General features: G+C 40.1%; 5 protein-coding genes across 9 annotated transcripts in view; 2 read left to right on the top strand and 3 right to left on the bottom strand.

Moving 5' to 3' along the window:
* Positions 1–1,920: 1,920 nt before the first annotated feature.
* LOC148084642 (aldo-keto reductase family 1 member B1-like) lies at positions 1,921–7,150 on the bottom strand. The gene is made up of 10 exons (XM_087785991.1): positions 7,085–7,150; positions 4,540–4,707; positions 3,977–4,093; positions 3,776–3,853; positions 3,580–3,702; positions 3,407–3,513; positions 2,954–3,035; positions 2,698–2,781; positions 2,550–2,632; positions 1,921–2,010 (listed from the first exon to the last, which is right to left on the bottom strand). Exons 1-10 carry the CDS (start codon positions 7,148–7,150, stop codon positions 1,971–1,973), a joined length of 948 nt encoding a protein of 315 aa, XP_087642117.1. The 3' UTR covers positions 1,921–1,970.
* A 1,882-nt stretch (positions 7,151–9,032) lies between these two features.
* LOC148084641 (dnaJ homolog subfamily B member 9-like) lies at positions 9,033–12,370 on the bottom strand. Of its 3 annotated transcripts, none has more exons than XM_087787761.1 (3): positions 12,309–12,370; positions 11,585–11,816; positions 9,033–10,215 (listed from the first exon to the last, which is right to left on the bottom strand). In XM_087787761.1, exons 2-3 carry the CDS (start codon positions 11,799–11,801, stop codon positions 9,857–9,859), a joined length of 576 nt encoding a protein of 191 aa, XP_087643887.1. In that variant the 5' UTR covers positions 11,802–11,816; positions 12,309–12,370; the 3' UTR covers positions 9,033–9,856. The 3 variants fall into 3 exon arrangements, with proteins under 3 accessions (XP_087643887.1, XP_087643888.1, XP_087643886.1); XM_087787762.1 differs by lacking the exon at positions 12,309–12,370 and adding an exon at positions 12,067–12,150; XM_087787760.1 differs by lacking the exon at positions 12,309–12,370 and having other exon boundaries at positions 11,585–12,163.
* Positions 12,371–13,535: 1,165 nt separating this feature from the next.
* pnpla8 (patatin-like phospholipase domain containing 8) lies at positions 13,536–19,562 on the top strand. The gene is made up of 10 exons (XM_087787759.1): positions 13,536–13,687; positions 14,888–15,605; positions 15,762–15,911; positions 15,986–16,137; positions 16,748–16,842; positions 16,917–17,088; positions 17,175–17,232; positions 17,299–17,493; positions 17,649–17,844; positions 18,644–19,562. The coding sequence occupies exons 2-10, from the start codon at positions 14,958–14,960 to the stop codon at positions 18,916–18,918; spliced, it is 1,941 nt and encodes a 646-aa protein (XP_087643885.1). The 5' UTR covers positions 13,536–13,687; positions 14,888–14,957; the 3' UTR covers positions 18,919–19,562.
* On the bottom strand, positions 13,752–14,559 carry LOC148084640 (A-kinase anchor protein 14-like). Its single transcript, XM_087785990.1, has one exon. It carries the CDS (start codon positions 14,499–14,501, stop codon positions 13,998–14,000), a length of 504 nt encoding a protein of 167 aa, XP_087642116.1. The 5' UTR covers positions 14,502–14,559; the 3' UTR covers positions 13,752–13,997.
* Positions 19,563–21,298: 1,736 nt separating the features above from the next.
* The window catches only part of LOC148084638 (neuronal cell adhesion molecule-like), a 30,020-nt gene continuing 24,578 nt past the window's right edge, over positions 21,299–26,740 (top strand). For 2 of the 3 annotated variants that reach the window (XM_087787758.1, XM_087787756.1), the window contains exon 1: positions 21,299–21,409. The gene's annotated coding sequence lies outside the window, so the exon portion shown is untranslated. The remainder of the gene's footprint in view (positions 21,410–26,740) is intronic. The other variant, XM_087787757.1, reaches the window with a different exon arrangement.

The following is a 26,740-nucleotide window of genomic DNA, read 5'->3' as shown; positions in this document are numbered from 1 at the left end:
AACTTGATGGAAAGTTAACATTAGCTTTGATGCAATTATAGCCAGAGCTCCAGGCGGCGTGAAATTCAAAAGCAATATATTGTCAGATAACCAGCACAGTTTGAGTCAACCTTTGTCAAAGAATTTGAAATTATGTCAAACAATCATGAAAGATGTGACATGAATGCAGAAAAATAAATGGACAATATAAATAATATTAGAAATGAAACAGTTTCAACTCAATGTTGTTATAATCATTGTTAGACACTAATGACTACAAAAACATCAATCAACCGTGAAGACAATATTTCGATCAGTGAAGAGGAAAAGTTTAAAATAAGAAGCAGAAATTACAAGATTTTTTTTTCTTTCCCTGCCCCATGTCTATGATCTTGTATAAATCCAGTAACATTTTGTAAACCACAGATGCATGTAAACTGACAAAATGATTGAAATTAAGTTATAAACCAATCTGTAAAATGTATCGAGCTTCAAGACGCTATCAATTTATTTTTTCTTTTATCAATTCTGAATAAAAGCCAAATGTTGCACAATGATCATTATTTAAACTCGGTGGACAGTGGAACAGAGCAGACGATGTTAATGTCACGTCATGTTTAATATAAAGTGACTTGGACACATTTATTTGATTCCATTATCCAATTTTGGTCACTTCAGCTCCGTCACGGTCCTAGACTCTACATCTGTCCTCCTGCTCTCTCAGCCCCAGTACTGCTGCAGATACAGAGGTTTATGGAATCTCACCTGAACATGGACCGTACATGTGTGGTTGTAAAATACGCTGAAAACCCTTTTTCTAATCAATCATTTTGTCATATTTTAAATGGCTAATAATAATAATAATAATAATAATATAAATGGTGGTGTTTATCATCTTTCAAGCTTGTTACTTAACAATATTTAATTCTAACATTGGCACTAATCTGGCATTAGTACTACTAGCTGAGCAATGAACAGACTTGGACTCGATTTAAACACTAACTGTTGTTTGACATGTACTTGCTTTCATCTTTGGCTTTTGGCTTCAACGATAAATTGCTAATAAAATGTAGCTTTCTATCACAACACTGGGAATAGTCGGGAATGTTCTGATACAAATGAACTGGGAGTGGAGAGATGCAAAATGAAAGTGTACATTTGTGTGTGCATTTGAAAATCCATCGTCATGGTGATGTCAAGTGATTTCACAACAGGTGTAAAATGTCTCCTTTTATAGTTCTTGCAGTGATTGATTATATTCTTTTCTTTTCAAAAATACAAAACACTCCTTGTCGTCGCACAGATTAGCAGGATGATTCAGCATTTTTGAAAACCAGAATCCATTTGTTACTGTGTTCCTGCTGTTACCGAGGTCACCAATAAACACATTTGAAAGAAGCATAAGTGTTTTGTGTTTGTGAGTAAAGAACACGACACGTCAAATATATTAATTTACTTGTTTTGATTTTTATTGGGTTTTTTTGTTGCACATTCCATTAAGGTACATGACTATAATGTAGTCGTCCCAGTTGAAACCCCCTCAAAGGAGGTGACAAAGGGACTTCCTGACAAGATACTTGAAACACTCATCTGACTTTTTGAAGAGCAGAGCAGACGAAAATGGATGGATTTGTACACTTGTCTTTTGGCTCAGCTCTTTCTTCAACGGGACAGACGATACAGAGACCACTTGAAATGGTTCTGATCTGTCTGTTCATAAACAAGCCAGAATAACTTTATTTAGCCTTTAATAAAAGGAATAGAATCTTCATTTGAATTTTTTCCTGTCTACAGAAAAGTAAATTCTGTCACTGTTTTCTGTTAATGTTTGTTTAATTGTACACACACTGAAAGGAGCGGAAGACAATTGTTTTGCATTTTGTAAAATATCCAAGTATCAAGTATCCAAACGTCCTCAGACAAAAGGTTAGAAAGCGCTATCATGGGGATCTGAATGTTTGTCTTGAAGCCTTCAGCGTTGTTTCAGCCACTCAGTACTCGTTTAAAGGAAAGTCTTTGTGTTTCGACCCCCTGTGGAACAGAATGAGACTGTTAGACATCAAGTCCTCCTGAGTCTTATCAGGAACTTAGAATTCAACGTCTTTCTTTAAGTACAGAACTTGAGTTTTGTTTGCAAAATCTGCAACAACTTGATTGCACAGGTTAAATTCAACAGTATTCATTAGTGTAGTTTTGATTCTTGCTTAACATTTATTTTCATCTATGAAGTATGGTGGTTTTACTCTGGGTTTTTTGCTCATGTTGCTAATTCTCGGGTTTGTGTTTTACCTATATTTTTTGTTTTCATCTTTGTGTGATCATGGTGTATCTTTAAAGTGTTGTGTTTCCGTGCATGTCGCATGTGTGGTTGTGTTAATTATTTGTTTTTTTTGCATCAGTTTTTTTTATAATGATTTTGTCATTCCTATCATTTTTGACTGGTTTTGGTCACCTTGTTGTTCCATTACCTTATGACAGAGGCCCCATTATGATCCTGTTCCTCCGTTAACCCACAAAATGAAGCCGGTTTGGGAGCAAAAGCAAGTGGTCACGCGGCTTTTATCTCTTACCAGGTGATGGGGAATGCTCTCCAGTTCTTGTTAAGGTCCATTAGTTCCTTCATCTCTTCTTCTTCCAGGGAAAAGTCAAGCACCTGCAACAGATAACAAATATATAAATTTCTCTGTCTCTATCCTAACAAAGTTCTGAAGAGCACACCTGGAAGTTTTCTTTTATCCGATGCTGGTTTATGGACTTGACAATGGTGACAATGTTCCTCTGGATTTGAAACCTGATGAGGATCTAAAAAAAGATAAAAGATGTGTTGGAGGAGGCAGAGTGAGAACTTATCGACATCTCGTCAGTCCAGCTAGTACAGAAAAAATCAAAATCAAGACAATTTTTAAGGTAATCGTTTCAAAATCAAACCAACAAAATACATTGTTGAACTACCTTTAGTAGACAGACTCTTTACCTGTGCGGCGGTCTTGTTGTACTTTTTGGCGAGGGCATTGACCTTTGGTTCTTCTATTAGGGTGGGCTCTTTGTCCATGGCCCTGCAGAGACACACAGACTATAATGATTTTGGAGTTCATTTCTCTCTAACCTGGTCAGGAACCAGAAGGAATTGGAACTATGCAGAAGTAAAAGTGTTCAAAGAGTTTTGCTGAGCTCCTCTGTACAATAACTGGTTTGCAAGACCAGGCAGGAAAGTACCCAGAAAACTCCAGAACTACAAGTGCAAAGATTTGGCCTAGAAAGATGATCCTGGGACGGTTCTGGTGGAAAAAATCATGATGGACATGGAGAGACGGTGTTGGAGCTAAGTGAAGGTCAAAGTGAATAATACTGGTGCTGCTAACATGTCCGTCTGTACAGGAGTGTCACTATTAGACTTCCTGGTAAAGTCTTGTGTCCTTCCTCTTACCAGGGTCGACCAGGTGAGCCCAAGACACCGTAGGCTGTGACCACGATCCCATTTGCCTGGCAGAACTTGACCAGCATCTCCTGGTTCAGGTATACGTGGCACTCGACCTGCGATAACAATTCAAATCAGGCACAGGCAGCTTTAACCTTCCATTTTTGTTTCTCTTCTCAGACCTGGTTGATGACCGGCTTGTGCTTGAGACCCGGCTTGTTGAGGATAGCTTCTATTTGCTGAATGTTGAAATTCGACACGCCAATCGCCTTCACCAGTCCTGCATCTACCAGCTCCTCCATGGCCTGCAGGTGCAAAACTAAACCGTAAGCACTGGTTTGAGACTAAAGACAGGAGGTCATTTTTCCAGGACTGTACCTCCCACGTGTCCAGGAAGTCACACCCGTCTGAAATGATCATGCCTTCCTCGTTGAGAGGGAAGAGTTCCTCTCCAGGCTGTAACCATAACATCCCATTAATGTAATGATTCATGCTGTATTAGGGCTGGGCTCAAATCAGTGTTATAGTGATGCAGCTGTCTTCATTTATTTCTGCTGGCATCACAGGCTAGAACTGTACCTTCATGCCCATGGGAAAGTGCATCAAGTAGAGGTCCAGGTAGTCCATTTTCAGATCGCTCAGACTGTGCTTGCAGGACTTCATCACCAGAGACGGAAGGTGGCAGGTGGACCACAACTGCAAACAACAACTATTGAATAGGTTTCTTACTGTGGGAACATATTTAATACAATTAGCTCCTCAAATAACAAACATGTGTTGTTTTGTTTAATTTAATGATAAAGACAATGTTTTAAATGTTTTAATGTTATTCTAAAATTAAAAAATGAATACAATTATTATTTATGCATGTTTCAGTGTACCATACAACTAAAAATATGTACTATTTCTTTAGGTGGTATCACAGACAACATATGGCATCACTAAAAGCCGGCAAGATCCCAGTGATTTAGTTTATCTTTATGTGTTTCAATAAAATGTATTTTACAACATTTATTACACTGTATATTTCTGTAGGACAGCTAAAGAGAAAAATATGCAGAAAATGGGAAACATGTATACATGGAGATCTATCTGTGACTGTGGTTATTATTATTTTGCATATGTCCTTTGTTATTTTGTACCTTGCTGACGATGAACAGCTCCTCTCTTCTCACCACACCTGTCCTGATCATTTCCTGAACTCCAGTGCCGATCTCTGTCTCATTCTGGTACACGAAGGCGGAGTCGATGTGACGATACCCGACACTGATGGCGGCCTTGACGGCCTCAACGGCTTTTCCCTCTTCAGCCTGTAGAACGACACAAGGTTTAGTTCATAATTCGTCTGTCTCAAGTTTGGATAAAGGCCAGTGTAACACACAATATGCTACGTTTACTACCATTACTACCATTATATATATATTGTTAGGGGTTTTTGTGTTCCGAGGAACCGACCCCTCCCCAGCCTCGTACGTGGTGGTGGAATGAAGGACAGACACATTGATGAGTTTAAGAAAAATGCTCGTTTAGTGAATTATGCAAAAGTCAGAGACAAACTTACGTGCACACGGGCGCTAGCAAGCAGAGAGATCTATCGCAGACGTCTTCGGATGCCAGAACGCAAAGATCAGACAAAATGGTGGATCTTTATAGTAGAATATTCAGGTTAACGCCTCTAGTCAAATGTGAATGTAGGATTGGTCAGTGACTCTAAACACTTGATTCTAAGATGGCCGTCGCACGTGATCGTAGTGGAAATTTACCAAAGTTGTTTTCTTCTCGAATCTGTTCCCAGCGACTTGTGTCCTTCAGAGTGAATTCTCAGACAGGTGTCCAGACTTCCTGGAATCTGGGATTGTTTAATCTTTCTGTGTGTGTGAGGGTTTGTGACCTCGGCCTTTGAGTTGTGAACCTGAGTTTAGTTTAAGTGAATGCACTGCAAGACAATGATTATTTTAATATGAATTAAATATGTAAGATCATCAGTTAATCAAGTGACTATTTGAAATGTGTGTTAAATGTAGACGATTGTTAACAGTAAAGTTTTCATTTCCTTACAATATATATATATATATATATATATATATATATATATATATATATATATATTACAGTTCTACTTCATAGTGCTATGCCGTCTAACTGAACTTCATTATTGGTTTGAGGGCTTTGCACTATTCTTAGAACCGGAAGTTATAGTTTGGATAACTCAATGGGTTTGTTGTTACCGGATTACAGAGCCCTGGAGGTGACATGGATGATCTCTCATCTCGTGATAGTCTGATCTCAAGATACTAGTGTCTCATGATATTTGGATCTTGAGATACTCTTATCTCATGAAATTTACTTCTTCTTCTTCTATTTACTAGTGTTATTTTGTCGCACTACTACATTATACTTAAGGTTAAAAGGACCAGAAAGAAATTCTGTTACGTGATTTCATCTTCACCAAATAGAGTATTTTTTCGAATCACATAGGCAATGTTCATTGTCTAAAGTCTAAAGTTTAGCCACATTTTTTGAGTGTGTTCGTTGGCATGGGGACGGATCCAGTGTGCTTTTGTTTGGGAATCTGAACGGTATTAGCAATAAACCTATGTTGTAAATAAATGTATTTGTTTATTATTATTTAGTTAATTGATGACCAAGAGATCGATTGAGATACCAGAAGCTGAAGAAGAATGAGCTGAAAGAATTATTGAGCGAGGAACGAGAGTGACTTGAAGAACGGATTCCATACATCCACCTGTGGCGTGTTCACTGCTCGTCAATAAAGATTAACTTTATTGACTTGGTTAACTCTATCTAAACTAAAGAACACTATGAACTATGAACATTTACCACGCTATTAGCAAAAATGACTTGTTTCTTTGGTGAAAATGAAGTCACTAAATAGAACTTCTTCGCCATCGCTACTGGAGAATATTTCTGGCACTTTTTTGGCTTAAGTAACATGAACTAATGCGTCAAAATAACAGTAGACATGAATTTTATGAGATACGTATAAGTATCTAGAGATAAAAATAAATAAAAAATATTCATCTATGTCTCCTCCGTACATTACAGACAATAAGTTCTGATGACTCACCTGACCTCGGTCACATATTCACAAGAAGGGCCAATAATCGATTATTAAAAAACATATTTTCCACAAAAGCTTTCATTGTGGGAGAATTAAGTAGGTTAGTAGTTAGTAGTAGTAAATCCTAGCGAGAAAAGTTTCTGATTTTGATATACTGTTCCTGATTTCATGGGAGAATTATAACCTTGGACTTTCAAAACCAAACGAAAGTTACATTTCATGGTTTGTTGAGCACTATTGATTGAAATATAATCCAAAGAATCCGGGGATTCTGTTATTAAACTGTAATGACTGGATAATTTACAGATTGATTAATGAGTAATTATGAGTTTGCTTGTTTTTCTTGTCATTCATACTTCTCTTTACTTCTTTTTGAAAAAAACACATTGATTCTGTATTTAGAAAATCTTGGCATTAGATGAACATCTGGTAGGATGTACTACTGTCGACTGATGCCAACAAAATGAAATGACTATTGTTTATCTTATTACATTAGTATACAGAGCCTCAATATTTAAAGCAAAAACCAATTGTTAGAATACTTTTTTGTGACTATAGAATGTAAAGTGAGGTCCAGAATGTAAAGCTGAGAAAATGACTCCTACCCTCCAGGTGCCCAAACCCACAATGGGCATCTTCGCTTTGCTGCTGAGTTTCACAGATGGAACCATGTTGTTGTAGCAGTTGTCCTATAAAGAAGTTGATGAGAGGCAGTAGCTTTTTATATGAGGGCAGGGGGCGAGTTTAGAGTGTGTGTCAATGAGGTCGGGAAATCACAGCCACAGACTGATTTATTAGAACTGCTTTTGTATCTGTGCTCTAAGAAAAAGTCCCCGTGAAAATGACGAATGAATGGAATGATACGCTAGTCCTGCCACCTGTGCGAGAGACAGATGAAGCTTTCAGAGCACGGGGCGTAGCTTCCCTCATGACAGTCAGGCGTGACGATGCCCCCAAGCCTGGACCCAGTTAAACAGTGTATCAGAGAGCCACTGTTATAAACTATTTTTAACATTAAAACAAAGAATAAAACAACTTCAACATGGCACTAGCACTTTATATGTCGTGGACCATGTTCTTCCTCAGGCCTTTTTTTCTAAGTTTCCGTGTTAATAATAGCCATTATTTTTGTTACTATGTGTAGCATTCATGCTGTTGGATGTTTCTGCTTTTAGTTGTGTGTCTAGAGTCTAGACACACAACTAAAAGAGTTGTTTGTGCGTCTAGAGTCTAGACACACAACAATTTCTTCTTTGTTGCAGTTGACATTTTCCCTGTGCTTTAAGGTCAAATAATGTATTGTTTTAAATGTCTCTTAAATTGATCTTGAACCTCTATTGTACTCATACCTCCAGGGAATTACGGTCCAAAAACCAAGTTAAAGTCATGTTATTTACAAAGACGTCACAACGCATATCATATATTTTATTATCCACAATCTGATTCATTATCTCATTGGTATCCATCCTCTATTCAGCCAATGGAAGTCTGGAAACCGAAAATTCCTCCAACTGCTGCAAACCAAGACATGGCAACTTTTGTGACATTTAGCGAGTGCTCCTGGGAAATGTAAAGTCAGGGATTAACCACTCACAAAGCTCTGTTAGAGGGCGTAGCACATTGAACTAGAACTGTTTTAAATGACTGCCTTTTTCTCTTGTTTTACCATTGATCCATCAACAATACATCACTAAACAACGCAGGATCTTCAGGGGTCGCACATTAAAGATTTATTATTATATTAATATAAATACTATTAAATGGATTCATACGTAGGTAAACTTCAGGATGAGCTTCTGCTCTGAGGGAACTTGCTGCTGGTTCAACAAGGTCATTGTCTTCCTAAAAAGTCAATCAGTTAACTCTTTCAGAGGCAGAAACTGATTTCAATTGCGTGTAATGTCAACCTGAACAGGAAGTCTGCCTTTTCATTCTCCACTCTCATGTGGTAACACGTGTCTTCTGTATGTCTTTTGTTCATTGCGTGGACCTTTTCCTATTTATTCTTGTTCAAACCTACCATTATAAATAAATACAAATTAATTAAATGTTTTCTTATCAAGTAGGTTTGTGATGTCATTTTGCTCTAAATTAAAAATGAATAAAAATATTTTGTACTTACACTTTTATTATTCATTCTAATTGCATTGGTCACTAATTTGACCTTGACATTAACTTTTTCAATAGGACTTCCCGCTGGAGGGCGTATGGGGTTTACTGTGGTTTGATTTGTTTCAGAGGTTTTTAAAAAGTACTGATTTTAATATTTATCAACTAAACACTTTCAACATATTTGTAGCATGTTTAAAATGTGTAAATCGTGTGCTTCTTAATTCATCATTGTCTCAGAATGAGGTTAGTGTTTTTCCGACTTTAATGCCATGCAGAATTACCATTGAGTTGAAGACTACGGTTGAGAATTCTTCTAGACAGGTATGCTGCGAGACGTGCTATGTTGCTTGGGAAATCATTGACTTTTCTGTGTCCCTAATCAAAAATAAACATTTATTTCACCAGACGCCTCCGTATCCCCCAAGAAATGAGCAGACAATGACATCTTTAAATATCTTTATTATGATATATAAATGTACATCTGATATAAATAATAAAGGATGTAGCTATATTTATCCATATATATAAATATATGATTTTACTGTAATTCATTTACAAAGTGCAACCATGAAAACTCAGCGGCTGTTCTCACACACGTCAATAATCTGACATCAGTTTGTCATTATTCCAACTATTTCCTGTCACTGATTCCATAATAACTTAAACTTTAGAAAATTACATTCGTTCCGTTTTAAAAATGAATTCCTGTATTGGTCTCAATTGTGACGCAATCGTATCAAAGTCACAATAGTGATAGTGTTATGAGTGGGAAAGGTTGATTAAATACAAATTGCATATCTAAAGTTTAGTTTGCCTCATATTACTAGTTTGAGTTTTTCTGGTGAGCAACAACTTGTTTGCATCACAACGTCAACCTAAACTGATCGACATCAGATTGTTGCCGTGTGTGAAGACACAGCCGCTGACATTGAAGACAACACTGTTGGTTAAGAGAAGAAGGGCAAAATAGCCGAATATTGCACATGTCGACCGTGTTGATGCACATTTTCACTCACTGAGCGACTCTGTGATCAACATCGAATGTTTGTTCTGAAATTAACAGGTGAGCAGAATCTGTCGCGGGATTAGGCACACGAGTCCACTGAGGTATCGTTGATGATATAAAAGTCATTCTTCTCGTCATTTCTGCGTGGTGCTGGCCTGAGAGAGTGTGTGTGGGGGGGTTGAACAATTTTCAAACCGATTAGCACTCAAGTTCAACCCCACTTTGTAAAGGCTTTTCACGTCTCGGTGGAAGGCACCCCTCAGGAGCAGTCCACAAAGGTGTTCACTAAGTTCCCGCGCCGCTGCGTCACCGTCCTGCAGTGTCGCTCCGCGCCGGCAAAACCACTTCTGGAATTGGGTGAGTTAAAGGAACTGAACATCTTGTCCAGGTCGTTGTACAAGTCGCCAAACATCCTTTCTTGTGAACCTCTTTTCCGTCCACCCTTGGCCTCCCGGTGGGTGTGGTGACCAGGCCACTGAGCAAAGGGGTCTCTGAAGACATTGTCAAAGTTGAAGGACTGGAAGAACTGCTTGAAGTTGTAGTCCGCTGTCGGTGAAGGCCTCCGGTCAAACCTGTCATAGTTTCGCCTCCTCTCGTCGTCCGACAGGGTCTCGTATGCTAGAACAGACAAATATCATTCTTCTCAAGAGGAGGTAGCGCCAACCATGATGCCTCACTGTACCTTCAATGAGGACATATATGTAGTAGGGGTGTTGATTCTACATGTGTAAATGGTTCCACAGATAACAATTCAAAACCATTTACAAAAAACACTAATCAGTGTTTACACTTCTTTCCACGATTCCGGCTCCAAGTTCATTTATCACCAATAAATAATATTCATCCTGAATAATAATTATTTCTCTTTATTTCTCTTTGTTCTTGTTCTTATTTTTTTTAAATAAAAAATAGCTGAATTTACTGTGGCTATTGGAAAAAAACAATTTCCCGAAGGAGACCTCCGGAGGGATCAATAAAGTTCTACTTTACCTTACCTTACCTTAAATACATGCCTGCAAGTGACAAGCAGCTGCTGTTGACCAATCAGGCATGTGTGTTTTGGTAGGTAGGTAGAACTTTATTGATCCCTCAGGAGGTCTCCTTCAGGAAATTGTTTTTTTTCCAAATTATCCACAGCAAATACAGCAATTTTTCATAAAAAATAATCAAAATAAAATAAGAAAAAGAACAAAGAGAAATAAAGAGAAAGAACAAGATGATACAATCTAAGTCTAAAGATAAAGACAAAGAACATAGATCAGAGAAAAATAACAAAGACAAAGGATACAAAGACTAACATAGAATAGAACATCATGATACTTTTACTCCACTCCTGCCCCCGAACTCAGAATTGTACAATTTAATAGCCCGAGGAATGAATGAGTCCCTGGGTCTATTTGTTTTGCACCTGGGAAGGAGCATTCATGCACTCATTCTACTTCTTTGCTCACTGATGACAGTGTTCAGAGGATGACTGTCATCATCCACGATGGACAGTAGTTTGTTCAATGATCTCTCAGCAACTGTCACCAGTGAGTCCAGCTTCATGCCAAAGGTCATGTGATGTGGGGCTCAGTCAACTCACAAGCTTTTATGAAGATTATTTAAAGATAGGTACAAGAATTTTATTCAGACATGAGTGCTTATTGTACTCATACAAAACGTTTGTAAATTCCCCAAAAATATATAATTAATAGTAAGGATTTTATCTGCTATGTTTGCTATAATTTAGTACCTAATTGAAGTGGTTACACAAGAACAAATGTTTTTGTCTGATGACTTCTGGAAGGGCCTTTTCTTGTAAAGGGATTAGGAGGGGTTTGAAAGACGGAACCCCCTAGTGGTTGTATAGCACAACTGTGTATAACCTGTTACACGATGGTTGCAAGTATCGACTGTGTGTAGAAAAAAAACCTGTTAATGTTGACTGTCTTAATAAATAGAAAGTCTAAATCACAAATATCCCTAAGACAGAAGTGACTCTCACCCTCTGCTATTTGGCGGAATCCCCTCTCGGCTCCGGGGCTCTTGTTCCGGTCCGGATGGTACTTGAGAGCCAGCTTATGGAAGGCCCTCTGGATCTGGCGCTTGGTGGCGTCTCTGGCGACTCCCAGCAGGTCGTAGTAGTCGTCGTCAGCCAGCGCCAGCTCGGTGTAGATCAGGATGTGAGCCACCAGCAGCAGGAGGATCAGTGTCGCCGCCATGACGCCGATTACAATCTGACAGGGGAACATCCCATATTGAAAAAAAAAAAGAAAAAGAAAATCAAGGTTACAAAATAATATGTAGTATCTCCAAAAGTATTCTCTTTTGACTGATAGCACTGACGTCCTCAAAGCAACAATCTACATGAGAAAAAATAACTAATAAAAGGTGTTTCGACGTGTTATTGTTTTGAAGTTTGCCCACGACTTCATATAAATATCCACTAAGACGTTTTATTTCAAGTTTGGTGCCAGACTTGAGTACCTTGGTTGTTACCACGACATGTTACTAAACTGCATTACTGGTCCTATTCTGGTCCTGGTAGAAGAGAAACGTCACAGAGGATCTTCTATAAGATCAAACCAACAACACACACCCGAGTTCAACGTCATCCACAACAGCCAAAGGCGATTTCACGGCTCGCTCTTCTAGTTACTAGCACGTTAAGCGAACAATAAAGTCATTACAACAAAGTCACATTTGACAGCGTTGCGAGTGTGTGTTACCTCGAGCTGGGACAGCTGGACCGCCGCGGGACCTTCTCACTGCAGACGCTGCTTTGTTGACGACTCGCATTCCTGAGCGCTACTCCACGACTCGCAACGCTATTGGTCCGTTTCTGGGCGCGATGACGTTCAGTGCGCTGATTGGTGGACGCAAAGCGCACGTGGAGCTTGGCGAGAAGCCCTGGAGTAGTGAGAAAATAATCGTTTTAAAGTTCCGGTTTCGTCGACATATAACTAAACTCGAAATCCCTTTAGAGTAACGCTTTACTGGTAAATCCGATTCACACACCAAACAAGTAGTACTGCAAGATTTTTTTTAATGAAAAAAAATATTAAAATAAATAATTTTATGGACAGAAATATACAGGTATTTACAAAGATTAAATAACTTCAAGTAATCGGGTCATGAAAACGGATGTTGTTCGAGTCAACCATGTTCAGGATTAATTGGAATTATTTCTTTGTTGTATGCTAATTATTTTAATAACTAACGCTATTGTATGACATTAAGCAAGATATATATGCCCTTGCATTGGTACAGATTAACGTGAAATTATATCATGGTGTTTGGGTACCTTAAAGCAGCTCTATGCGATTTGAAGTCGAGCGACACCAGTGGACTAAAGTGGTAGTGTTTAGCCCGACAGGAGACCACATTTCCCATGAGCACTCGCTAAACGTATATATGCGTATTAAATATTGTAGTAAAAATAATATTGAGGTACAAAAAACTACCAAGAGCTTCTTTAATAGAGCGCTTTTCTGGACCAAGGTCACAAAGCGCTTAAAGAATCAAAACAATACACAATAAAATATATATTTAAAAGGTCACGATAACTTAAAAGGTCAAGATAACACCGAAAACAAAACAGGAGTTCCAAAAAATCAAAGAAAAGCCTGCACAAATGTGTAAAAGTTATTGGGGATGGTGTGAACATGCTACATATCGCGCTGGTCTTGAATATCAATGTAGTATTTGACTAATATTGTCAAGGCTATTTTCTTTAACCCCATCAGCTTCCTCAATGCCTTTTGCACCATCTTAACACCTTATTAAGTTCTTTCAAGCCTATTCAAACACACTGTATTGAACCGTTACAGTTTTTGTTGCGTCAGCTTCCATTCGTGTGCAGCGACATGAGTATTGTTTTTATAGATAAGTACATAGAAATAATAGATAAAATATAAGTAATTATTTTTGTGCTCCATTTTTTTAAAGCACTATGGGTTTTGCGTTCCCCAGAGGCGACTTTAAGAACTGCACGTTTTTCGAACTTCAATGACGTTGACTCGTTCATGTTGCCTGCCACAGAACTCTGCTGCTGCTGCTTCAACATGGCTTTGTTTTGAAGCGTCTGGCAGATTAGTTCATTCACCAGGTAAAGCAACTAGTTATTTTACAATCATGTTCCTGTTTTCAGTCTTTTAATGGTGGAAGAGAAAATGACGTTGCTGGTGCACTGGGTGGTTTTATGTTAGCTTGTGTCAAGCTACATTGTTTGTAGACTTTATTTTAAATATATATATATAGATTCACATACCGTTACAAAAGATTCAAAACAGGGTAAATATTGTTTAAATGTCAACTGGTAAAGTTCAGTAGTATTAGCCACCTGCTATCAAAACAAGCTAACAGCAGTGTAGCATCTTTTGAAGGGTCCAGTCAGAACCCGGTGGTTCCGTGTCGGCTCAGGGCTGATACTGTCTCCTAAGAAAGAGTTTGTTCTCGATTATATCCCACAGCCATTTCTCCCGGAACGCTCCGCAACCCGGTTTGTGTACCAAGCGGTTAGACTCTATGACGAAGTGAGTGTCAACGGGCCGACTTCGGTCTTTGGACCGGGTCGCGTCAAGGCTGAAGTACACGCTGGCCGTGCCTAGGATCGGTGTCCGGGGTGATGGGGTGCTGAAGCAGGCCTGGTAGTGGTATAAAGTCCGGTCCGGGTCTTCAACAGAACCGAGGAAGTCCAGGCTGTGGATCCAACACGAAGGCAGGTTCCAGGTTCGGATGTAGTCTGAGATCTGCTTCTTCCCCACGTTCACTGAGAAGTGTTCACAGGCGACCCAACTGACGTCACCAGAACACCCATGTCTCACCACAAAAGGGATCTTGTATGGGTTCCGTAAGTAGTTAGTCAGTGTTATGGATTCGGCAGGCAGGTCCAGGCCACTCGAACTTGTGGACTCCTTCATTCCGACCCCGAGCGTCCCACAGAACCAGACCGGCTGTGGTTCAATAAGGGCTTGGATCTGCTCTTATTTATTGCTGGATGGTTCTGTCATAAAGTCGTGTCTTCAGAGAGTCGAGTCGTTTGTTAGGGAACCGTTTCCATGGAGACGAGTCGCCTGGTCCCTGTTCTCTTCGGCTTACTTTACCAGCGTAACCAACAAAAATAATTCAAGTCAATAATAATTCATCTTAAATAAAATAAAGTTATGTGAGACAAACGTTTATTTTAAGCTCTTCTCTTCTAATGTCTTCTCCTAACATGTTCAGTTGCGTTTAATTCATAAGGAAATTCATCTCTCAAAATTAATTATCTTCAGTCCATTAACCTTGTGACTTGTCTTGTCGGCAGCTTCAGATTGGAAGAGGATGTCAACAGGTTCCTTCTTTACTTGTGGTCGAGGTGCTGACTCAATTGACGCATGTCTCGGATCAGAACCACGCTTGACAACGTGACCAGAGCTGTAGGAAGCACGGACATCATCTCCAAATTCTCCCGCTTCAAACCTGGGAACTCGGACAGCAGCAGTGCGGGGAAGGTTCAGTGTAAGAACGAGACGCTGAACCCTAAAGATGCAGCTGCAGAGCAGAACATGAACATAATGGAGGAAAAGTCCAATTCGGAAATTAAGTCCAAACCGAGCCTTCAGTTGTTCCACCCTTCAGCTCTAAGCACCAACATAGACGAAACCCGCCGGACACTGGCTAAGCACATCAACAGCTATTTTGGCCAGACTGGGGGAGAGCAGGATGTCCAGGAGCCTCCTGAACCCAAATCCTCCACTGCTATAGCCCCAGAACCCACTAACACTCCTATCATCAAGGCGGTTCCAAGCAGTTCTCCAAAAAAAGGTTTCACACAATACCTTTCGTACCCTCGTCCCAGCGTGCAGGCCTTCGTCGGCAGCTACATCGCACCGCTGGTGCCCAAATTCCGAGCTGACACTAAAAGTGATCCGAGTGAGAAGTCTCCTGCCGCTCCTGCTTCTGTGGAAACATCTGGGAAAGAGACTGAGACAAAGAATGAAGAAGAGGAGGCTCAGCGTCGCCTGCTGGCTCAGCGAGAGAAGGTAGAGCTTAAATGCTTTGTTCTTGCTTCTTACAAAAGTAAGAAGGAATAATGAATCAACAATTAAGGTTTCAGAAATGGTGTGAATTAGTTTTAGAATATTAAAATTTTGTGAACATTTATTAGGTCTAGAACGACATGTCTGGTCTCTGTTCAGATCATTGCCCGGGCCAGTGTGGACAACCGGACCAGAGCTCTGGTCAAAGGTCTTCAGAGAGTCACAGACGTGCGAGTCCTGACAAATCGGGTGGAGCAGCTCAGCGTTCACCTGCTGGAGTTCCCAGAAACCCGCGGCATCGCAAGCAAGGTAGAGCTGAGCATCGTCCGCAAAGGAGTTTTTCTGTGCTCTGTTCCTCATGTTTGATGATGTTGTCTCCTCAGGAAGGAGCATTGTCATGCCTGCTACGCCTGCGTCAGGCATCAGATGTCCCACTCCAGGCAGCAGTAAGGGAAGCACTGGCTTTGGTCGGCTACACTGATCCGGTGAAGGGGAGAGGTATTCGAGTCCTGGCGATAGATGGTGGTGGAACCAGGTGAGTTAGCAAATCCATGAGCTGAACATCTCGGTATCATCCTCAGCAGCTTAGAAAGGATTTGTAGTTCCCACGCCTCTTGATCTGAGGTCTTAAAGCCTGCAGGAGACCATGAATTACCCATTGAAGCAGTAAGCTGTAACATTGAACACATTTATCTCTGGCTCCCCCAGTGTTAAAACGCTGCAACTGCATTCACAAAAAATCCGCACCTCTGCCACTGCCCACTTTGCGCATTTGTTTACAAAATAAGAAGGGTTGTAGTTGGATCTTTATGGAGCCTTCAAAAATTCCTAATTGAATGGAGTGAATGCAAACACCTCTCTTAACTTATTTATACAACCACACCGTCAGAATACATTATACAACTCCTACTATCAAAAGAAAAATGCAGCTGTTTTTGTTAAAATCTGAAAAATGATCTTAAAGTTCTGATAAGGTACTTTATTTAATGGGTTAAACTCCACCTCCCCTGACTCCCTGGCATGTTTCAAATGTTGAAATCTATTTAAGAGACACTTAAATCAACACATTAGTTGCTCTTTAACAATTGCACCTCTAGAACAGACTTGTGTTCCTAATATAATAATGTGTTTTCTGCTGTGTCCAGAGGACTTCTGGCTCTACAGACCCTCCACCAGCTGGAGACCCTAACTGGTAAAAGAGTCCACGAGCTCTTCGATTACATCTGTGGAGTAAGCACAGGTCAGCAGGTGCTCCTGTCCAGACCGAACCCTTTGAGAGGCTCCTCTCATCTTTTGTGTGTCTTCCTGTATCAGGGGCCATCCTGGCCTTCATGCTGGGCATCTTCAAGATCCCCCTGCAGGAGTGCGAGCAAATGTACCGCCAACTAGGTTCTGATGTCTTTAAGCAGAACGTCATTGTTGGGACGGTCAAGATGGGCTGGAGCCACGCCTTCTACAACAGCGAGATCTGGGAGAAGATCCTGAAGTATGTCACCCCCAAACACAGTCTAGTTTCTTGATGAGGCTGTGAGGGAATAAAAATCATATTGCTATACCTATTGTGTTTTCTAGAGAACGCATGGGGGAGGGGCGTATGATTGAGAGTGCCCGTGATCCAGACTGTCCTAAAGTGAGTTCCATCATCACCACCATCGTCATCATCAAGTCATGTAAATGACCAGCATGAATCCACCAGGTGTCAGCGGTCAGCACGGTCGTCAACCGGGGTCTACCTCTGAAAGCCTTCTTGTTCAGGAACTACAGGCTGATGCCGGTAGTCCGCTCCCACTACCCTGGAGACTGTCAGTACAAGATGTGGCAGGCCATCCGAGCCTCCTCTGCCGCCCCCGGCTACTTCCAGGAGTTCATATTGGGCAAAGACCTGCACCAGGTATGCTGCCCTCACGACTATTAATGATGCAAAAGCTCCAGAGGCAGTTTTTGTGTTCTCGATGAAGACACACCTCAATACTTGATCCAGTAGAAAGAAGTGATTCAGATGATCCGATCACACTTCAGTCAACGTTCACGTGTCGCTCTCTTCAGGACGGCGGCCTCCTGATCAACAACCCGACGGCGCTGGCCATCCACGAGTGCAAGTTGTTGTGGCCCAACACTCCACTTCAGTGCGTGCTGTCTCTTGGCACCGGGCGCCACGAGTCCACTAGCAAGAATGGGACCACATACACCAGCCTGAAGGACAAACTGACCAATGTGATCAGCAGTGCCACTGACACGGAAGGTAACCTCAACAAGGTTTTGACTAGGAGGATGATTCAAAGCCACATTCCAGTAAGAACCAGTGGAAACATTAAATTAGCCACTAATTCTTAACTCATTAACTCTTAGCCAGACCGTGCGTTTTGCTGTGAAATAGTTGAGTCCCTGAGGCTGGAATTGAGTGAGCTTAGCAGGTGTGTTTTCGTGAGGGGAGTCTGTTCACATCCTGAATGCACATGAGAAATCACTCAGATATGTGGGACTCAATTCTCTTTATTTGAATGGCATCCTGTTGAGATGCTAGGAACATTGCTTTGATATATTGCAACAGAAAGCCCTCAAAAACCACTTCCTGTTGCTGGTATTTCAGAACAAGAGCGATTTAACAGTCTTATGGTATTTCATAAGTTTTTGGAATGGGAAGAAAGTTTCATTTTAGGGTCTCAGTGCTGTTATCTATGTGGTTGAAAGTTAAACCTGGACTAAAGTTGGAAAGATTCAGGCCTGCTTTGTGCAATCATTCCCAAATTGAGATAAAACTTGATAACAAACACTGGTCTGGTTCGTCCCTGGGTCCTGGAGACCTACAGGTCTTGAAGCTGTTCTACAGCCCGAGACTTTCTTCGCTGAAGAACATCCTCTGCTGGGCCTTCTTGATGTGGGAGCTGATAGTTTGCTCACACTTGCTCCTACAACTGGTCGTGGGACTGGATTATTGCAACTTTTCATTACAGTTGATTCATTATTATTAATCAAGTTATTTTTCTGGAAATATGTTTCTTGATATTGTACATGTGTGCATTTAAAACTTCTGGTCACAGAGGTCCACACCATGCTGGACGCCCTGTTGCCACCCGATACCTACTTCCGCTTCAATCCACACTTGAGCGAGGACATCCCGCTGAATGAGAGCCGCATGGACAAGCTGGACTTCCTGATCGCAGAGGGCCAGCGCTATTTGGAGCGCAACGAAGCCAAGCTACACAAGGCAGCAAGTGTCCTAGGACAGGAAAAGGGGGCCATCCAGAGGCTGGCCGATTGGACCAAGCTGAAGGCGGCAATGTACGACGGTCCGCCCTTCCGTTCCAAACTATAGAACTTAAGAAGGAAACCAAAACGGCCGAGACGACTTTGGAACATTACGACTATATCACCAATATTCCTAGTTTATTTAAACAATGGAGGTGTCATTGACAGTATTGAACGATGTAAAAGATCAGTAGATCTAAACTTGAAACATTACCTTGGAGGTGAAATAAGGAAGAAAAGGATTATTTTAAATGAATCAGAAATCCACATTATGAAAATGAAATGATGAAATGTCATTAAATGTGCCATTTTAGCAACATAATTTATATTTAGCTTTTATTTCATTAAACATAACAAATCAATGTACGAACAAGAGTTCACATTTGAATAGTAAAATCTGTTGGTTTTAGTGAAACATTTAAAATGGGAACATTCTGATGAAGGGGTGAATGATAAAAATAGTAATACGTATGAACAAAACGATAAATGGATTTATTCACGATTCTTATATCAATTAAAGCTATCATTATAAATGACTGTTTACAAGCGTCTACTGCAACCTTTAGATATAATCTGAGTGTTAATTTAATCCAGACTTTTATTCAATGACTTAAGTATTTTGATGTAAATAAAACTTGAAGCACTTTGTCAGAGAACTGTAAACTGTAATATGTTTAATAAAAATAAATTCACCTTTATTGTGAAGATGCACGTTGGCACTCGGATATCATTTGTTTGTTCTCAGAAATCCAGAAATAAATTCTGTTTTACACGACTGAGCATGAAATGGTCATCCATCTGTTTTTCATGTCTAGTCGCTTCTTCTTCTATGCGTCTTACTCTCTCAATCTCTCACACTTGCTCTCCTCATATTATCCAGAAGAAACACTTGAGACCTTTGAGACAAATGAGGTGAGAACAAGTGTTTACATGAAGTTCAACGGGTTTGTCTGATGCTCGGGTTCTGGTTCTACTCCCACACTGCTAGATCACAACTGTCTCCCTGTTACCTAGCAACGGTCTAGTGTTTGCCCCTCCAAAATTCGGCCCTAACTTTTTCTGTAAGAAGCGTCAACCTGCTGTTTGATGAAGCCAACGTTTATGCAAATACAGATCATTCTTACGCAGCACTTTGTTGTTAGAGGTGCAGATGTTCCGAGTCACATGACCAACAGGTCAGCCAGTGAGGAAGAGGATATTTATTCTACCACAGGTGATCTATTTGTATCTTCCACCTGAAGATTCTTCCTCTTCACGCAACTTTCTCAGTGACACCTGCTTCTAGTCTCAGGTGCAACATCGGAAACATACAATCCTTCATCTTGAGCTTCAACTAACACTCCTGTTTCCACTCTTCTGGTTTTCATATCCTCCCTTTTCTGTTTGTTTTTTCTTTCTCCCTATTTTATACTTCATCCGTTTTTAATTTATCGTCGCATTTCTCTCCTTTTTTCATCTTGTGGAATTCTTGGTTATTATTCCCTTCAACCCTTCTATTTCTTATGTCTATCCCTTCTTTCTTCCTCGTCATTCCCTTTGTATTTCCCCCATTTTTATTTCTCTATAGCCCAATTTTGACCTATTGTTCCCACTTTTAAATATGATTTCTTCATTTTCTACTCCCTTCCATTTATCATCCCCTTCATCTTTTCTTTTCTTCTCGTTATTTCTAAACGTTTCCTTTGTTTAATTCGTGTTTGTGTTGCTATTGTTGCTGCAGCATCCACAACTCAACTGCTGCATGCGGTGCATTTCCAGTCACGTGATCCAAACTAACACAATCCTTCAGCGAGCGTGAGTGATGAAGATCCGTCTGCATCTCATTGTTCACCCGTGTGTGACACTTCCACCTCCTGCCGACAGGGGCGCCACCAGACGCACCTACAGACGTCTCACTCCAACAGTCCGTACGCTTTAATATTTACGCGTTAAAGATAAGATGGGGAATTTGAGACGACTTTCATCCATATGATGACATATATAGTTCAATAAAAATGTAAATATATTCGAAGTTGAATTATATTAAAACAAATAAACATTTGTATCAGGTTTGAAGTCAGCATTTAAGGAATATAATAAACATATTTGGACTTATTATTAAAACCTCAACCTCAAGATGGCGGACCCTACTATAATACAGTATAAGTAAGTAAGTAAGTAAGTCATTTTTATTTGTATAGCGCTTTTCCAGACCAGGGTCACAAAGCGCTTAAACAATCAAACAATATTCAATAAAGTATATACTTTAAAGGGCAAGATAAAACTGATAACACAACGCTTCTTTATTTTGTGAATCAATAGAAGCATTTATGATTATATTTATGACAATATCTGCTTATGACCACGAGTGGGAAGCCTTTATTATCTGATCTGTCATATATTCTGTGGCTCGGAGTGACGCTCTCTGTTAGTGGCGACAGAGACGATCTTTGAGCGCTGCTGGTTGTGAAGCTGCTGCAGCTCCGACACACACACACACACGCACACACACACTCCCCCCACACACACTCACACACCTCTTCTCTCTGCAGCATCAGTGGAACAAGAACCAGCTGCCGGTGAGTTTCATCCTTTCATTTCTATTTTTAGAGAATAAATACGCTTTTGTCGCTGAAAGTGCGGCCAGTGGAAGCATCTTCCGAGTCAGCAGGTAAATCCAGATGATCCTCCATCACATCGCTTCTTTATTTCAATATGGACACTGGAGACTCGGAACCGGGCCGACAGCTGTTCTCCGGCAGTGATGGGATGGAGCGCCGGCGCGTGTAGGCCGCCGCCGGTGGTTCTGACCCATCCTAGTGTGGGGATGAAAACAGACGCAGCGGGAAAGAACGCGCACACAGGCCCGGATTAAGATCTCGTCCTGGTTCTGGCTTCCATCAAGAACTCCGATCACGTTGTGTGATCCATTAACCTTCAGTCTTATTGGTGGAGCGGATTTAATCTCACTGATGCTTAGAAATTGGCCTCAATAGACAGATTATGTCGGTAAATCTCAACAATAATGCAGCAGCTGGATTATTTTACCTGCAGATTCACTTGACCAGTGATCACCGTTTTTAAACCCTGTGTTGGGTTTTTACTGCAATACTGTCAATATATTAGCAACAGTACTCTGGTCGTATTGCTTATTTATCAACACAATGAAATATCTATTTTTTTATACCCTGGATTAGGTATGATTATAATGACCTGAAGTTAGCTTCCATTCATCTCCTAGAGTTAGAGAAATCTGCGGTTTGGAGCTGGCAGTGGCTATTATTTAGCTTCGACAGTCAGATTATATTAATTACTTATAATCCTACAGGATTATTTATGACTTTCAGAAAAGATGTTTTGGGGGTTTGAATAATCTTGTTTGGAATTTAAATAGCAGATTAAACTCTGTGTTCTCTCATTTCAATCAGGGTTATTTAACCAACTGTAATCCGATCATAATTCTTTTTATTAAATAAATGTAAAATAAACATTAGCAGTTTCAGACAAGTGGTTTCAACTGGACTGTGTAGAGTTCTAGGAATATGTTTCACAGTCAGAGATTTTCTCTCAATGCTATTCCATCAGTAACCGCAACAATCAGAGATTTTGTTGGATTTGTTTTTCGAGAAAACCTTTAAATCAAATACTTGAGTTTGAGAAGAATGTTCATGAATTAGCAGGAATCAGTCAGATTGAGTGACACATTTCAACAAATACATAGATTAGTCTTGCCTTTTAGATCTTTATCTTACCCTGTCCATTTCCACTAAAGTATGAATTGAAGTTGCAGTTTCTACTTCTATTCATGAGTTGAATATATTATATTATATTGTCAGTAGATTCATATGCAAGTATCCTGGGGTCTTGTTCATAATTGATTAAAAGTAGTGTGTGAGATTGAAACGTGGATCAGTGAGCATGAATTCTCTGTATCATCTATTGTGGTGAAGAAAGAGCTGAGCCGAAAGACAAAGATCTCCATTTACCATCTATTTTTCTACTGTCATCTACAAGACGGTCGACCCAAATGACTGGCCTCTGTCTGCACTCTCTCTTAGACATAAGATGAGGAGCTCAGTCATTCAGGAGGGACTCAAAGTAGAACCTCTGCTCTCTGGGAAGAGAAGGGTCTAGACCCCTTTGCTTGGACTGTCCTTGTGAGACCGGCAGATTGTCCAGTTCTTTGTCCGATTCATGTCTGAGGGACAAAGAGCTGAGGCTGCTGTTATATCTCCATCCCAATCCAAAGTTTATTACCCTTAATGTCAGAGTTGGCGTTTACCTAGAGTCCAGTTCCATAAAGCAGACAAACAATAGCAAGAGTTAATTAGAATCATAATAAAGTTATATGTGGTCAGTTATTTTTATACATCCTTTAGTTCAACATTTTCCATCATAAACCAATTAATGTTTTTCACTTTAAAAACAAATGTAATACATTAGCATGTTTAAAAATATTCACTGAGACTAGGTCTCAGAATAAAAAGGGATTATGTTAAAAGCTTAGCAACAGTATTATTGTGAGACTACTCCCAAAAAATAGAATTTATAAATGGAATGTCACAATAAATATAGGAAAAAATAATGTAGCAATCTTAATATGTTGATTATTGTAATAACTGAAACATTTCTTATTAACCCTTGTGTTGTCTCAGGGTCAAGCTGACCCAAAGGCCCGAAAACAAATGTGTTTGTGGTATCCCTTGTGTTGTCTCTGGGTGAAAGTGAACGACCTCCACCACTGCATATGTATTTATGGAAGCCAGGGAGGTCGTTCACCTTGACCCAGAGACAACACAAGGGATATGACACCAGTGAAAACAAAAATGTTTTGTATAAGTTTTGTATTTGGATGGTACAAATTTATGATTAAAATCCACATTAAAAGCAAAATAATTGGGTTTTTTTTTACTCAAAAATGACTCATTAACTTAATTCAAAAGTAATTAGATTGTTGCCATAGAAACATCTGGAATAGCAGCGCCAGAAATATCCAGTCGACTATTGAGAGCTATTTTTGGTCAGTCACGGTTTCTGCTGGAGCTCGTCTCTGTGTAGGTGTCCAGACGTTGGCAGAGGAGAGTCTAGCTATAGAGTCGACTGCAGTCAACGTGAGTTCTCTGCGACTCTGGTTTAGGTTCTGTGTCTCCGCCACACAGGATGGTTCCGGCAGCAGCAGATGGTGGAGGGTCAACGCTGGCAGCTGCTGCGCTGTCTTGTTCTGGAACCTGATCAACGGTTTTGCATCAAATGCTTTTCAATTCTTTTAACTCTTTTCGACACAAGGTTTATGGACATATTCTTTCATTGTGGAAAGAGTCTCAGTCAGAACCTCATGGAAGAGATCCATTGTGAGGAGATAAAGCATCTTGGGGAATGTTCACATGTGAGGGAAGGATGTGAGAGAGACAGACGGACCAGACAAGAAGAGCTGAGCCAAGAGACAGGAGACTCTTCCGATCAATAGCTTTGTATAGTGAAGAGCACCTTGGCAATACTTTTTCTTTGTTCAATGTCTGGATTGTTGAAGTATTTTTTTAAAAAGACTCAAAGTAGAATCCGTTCTCGTCCGCTTCAAGAAAAGTTGAGTTCGCTCTTTCCTTCATCATATCACTGAGGCTCCATCTGCCAGGAGGAATATTAGAGAGACAGACTCTGCTTACCTGGGACAACTTGTTTTACAAGAAAACAAAGAAAAGTAATTTGTATGTTCTTCCGTGTTGTGTGGGTTTACTCCCACAGTCCAAAAACATACAGAGGTCAATTGTAAAATTGTGGAAATTGTCAGTAGATATGTGTGTGTGTGTGTGTGTGTGTGTGTGTGTGATTATTGTGTGTCTTCTTGTGCCCTGTGACAGACTAGCATCCTGTCCAGGGATTAGCATCTGGAAATTGATGGATGGATGTTGAGGAAGGAGTAAAACCCTAGGCTGACTTTTTGCATGATTCTTTCATTTTTATATCTTAAACTCTTCTTTTTTCTTATTTCCTTCACCCCCCCTTTCCTCTAATGAATATCCCTTCCTTCCATGTTTCCTATGTATTCTCCCTTTTTATTTCTCTTTATCCCATTTTTCATCAAATTTTCCCACTCTTCAATATTATTTCTTTCTTTTCCACTTCCTTTTATTTCTTATGTCCTTCAGCTTTTCATGTCTTCTTGTTATTGAATCCCCCTTGTCTTGTCTTGTCTCCTGTATCACCTGTTTTTAGTTTGTATCTTGTGTTTTTTGTTCTCAACAAAAAATACCTGCTACTGAATAAAATAGTCAAAACTGACTGGATCGTAGGCGATAGAAAGACAAAGATGAACAGAGACTCTAGATTAAAAACAGAGAATGTTATTTAACTTGAGTCACAAAAAGACAACGCATCTCTTCATTCGTGTTTTCTCCTTAAAATGATCAGAATTACAAAAAAAACTTTTATTTTTCTGCATCTGTATAATTCCTAAAACTATCACAGCTGTTATTCCTAGAAGATTAAATGTTTTAAAACATAATCCTAACATCATGTACTCAGCCCCCCCACTGTTGCCACCTTACTGGAGTCATCTGTGAGGATTTGGGTCAAAGATCCGTTAAAAAGCTTTTTTTTGTCATATTGCGATGTTGAAACAAATGTTAATCAAATATGTTTTAGTGGGATAAAAAAAACTATCCGCTGATCTTTCCATTTCCCCCAGCAGCTTTTCCTTCAATTTGCTGTTTGTTCCTGTCGAGCCTTTGGTCCTAAATCCAAGGCCATGCTTCTCTGTCATAAATGTGTGCAATGTCCAGGTTGGTGGAGCGATTCCTCTCCATGCGGAGGTGTTCAAGGACCTGACAAAGCTCTCAATTTACCTCTCCACTTTGGATACGTTGGAGTGACTAGGTCTCCTTCTTGGTCCCTGATCTCCACGGTGAAATAGATTTTTGTGAAATAGAGTTTTGTGAAATAGAGTTGGAACTTACCACAAAGAGGTATTATTGGGCTTTCTTTTGATAAGCAGTAGAAGATGCTTGGATGAATGAAGCTAACATTGTTGAATCATATTGTAACAAGAATATCCTGCAACAGTTGCTCAACTTTTTGTCCTGTTTCCTTTGTCTAAAGCTACATTTTTAGCATTTACAAACCTGCTAATCTCTAAATAGCTGTTATGCTAAAGCACAAACTTTTATAGATACTTCTACATCCGTTTGATCATCTCTCTCCCTACGTCTCTTCTTCAACTGGTCATAATTCAATCCTGGCATACTTGTTTTATTTTAGGAGAGGGTTAGTGATAATGATACTATTCCTCCGGGCATCTACATCCAATCACAGGCAGCAAGCTCTGCTCACCTTGTTTTTCTCTGATACGATTGTCCACTCAGCACTTTGGTCTGAAGGTATACACCCTCTGTGTGTGTGTGTGTGTGTGTGTGTGTGTGTGTGTGTGTGTGTGTGTGTGTGTGTGTGTGTGTGTGTGTGTGTGTGTGTGTGTGTGTGTGTGTGTGTGTGTGTGTGTGTGTGTGTGTGTGTGTGTGTGTGTGTGTGTGTGTGTGTGTGTGTGTGTGTGTGTGTGTGTGTGTGTGTGTGTGTTTGTGTGCTAACGTCACTGCTGCTGACTTAACGGTTAGTAAGATCAACATTAGATGTGGTGCAAAAATATTAAAATCTCTTCTCAGTCCTTCTCAGTGTGTTGAAAAAAAGTATCTTTGACCTTGTGTATCAAGAGTTTATCATTCCTACTTCAATCACTACACACACTTGTACCATATAAATTCATCTAGAGACGTTGATAGTGGTTCGGGGAGGCAGCAGTCCGGGGTATCTGGGTTAAGGGGACGTTGTTTTCTCAGAGGGACTTTCAGCCACAGGCTTAAATTAATGACTTTTTTTTAGCAGAACATCAAAATAGATTTGAATACTTTGGACAATGTGTG

This window comes from Callionymus lyra, chromosome 3 (genome assembly GCF_982586985.1).
Source record: "Callionymus lyra chromosome 3, fCalLyr1.hap1.1, whole genome shotgun sequence".
Lineage (NCBI taxonomy): Eukaryota > Metazoa > Chordata > Actinopteri > Syngnathiformes > Callionymidae > Callionymus > Callionymus lyra.
The sequence above is the reverse complement of the archived record's forward strand: the minus strand, read 5'-3'. Positions and strand labels throughout refer to the sequence as shown.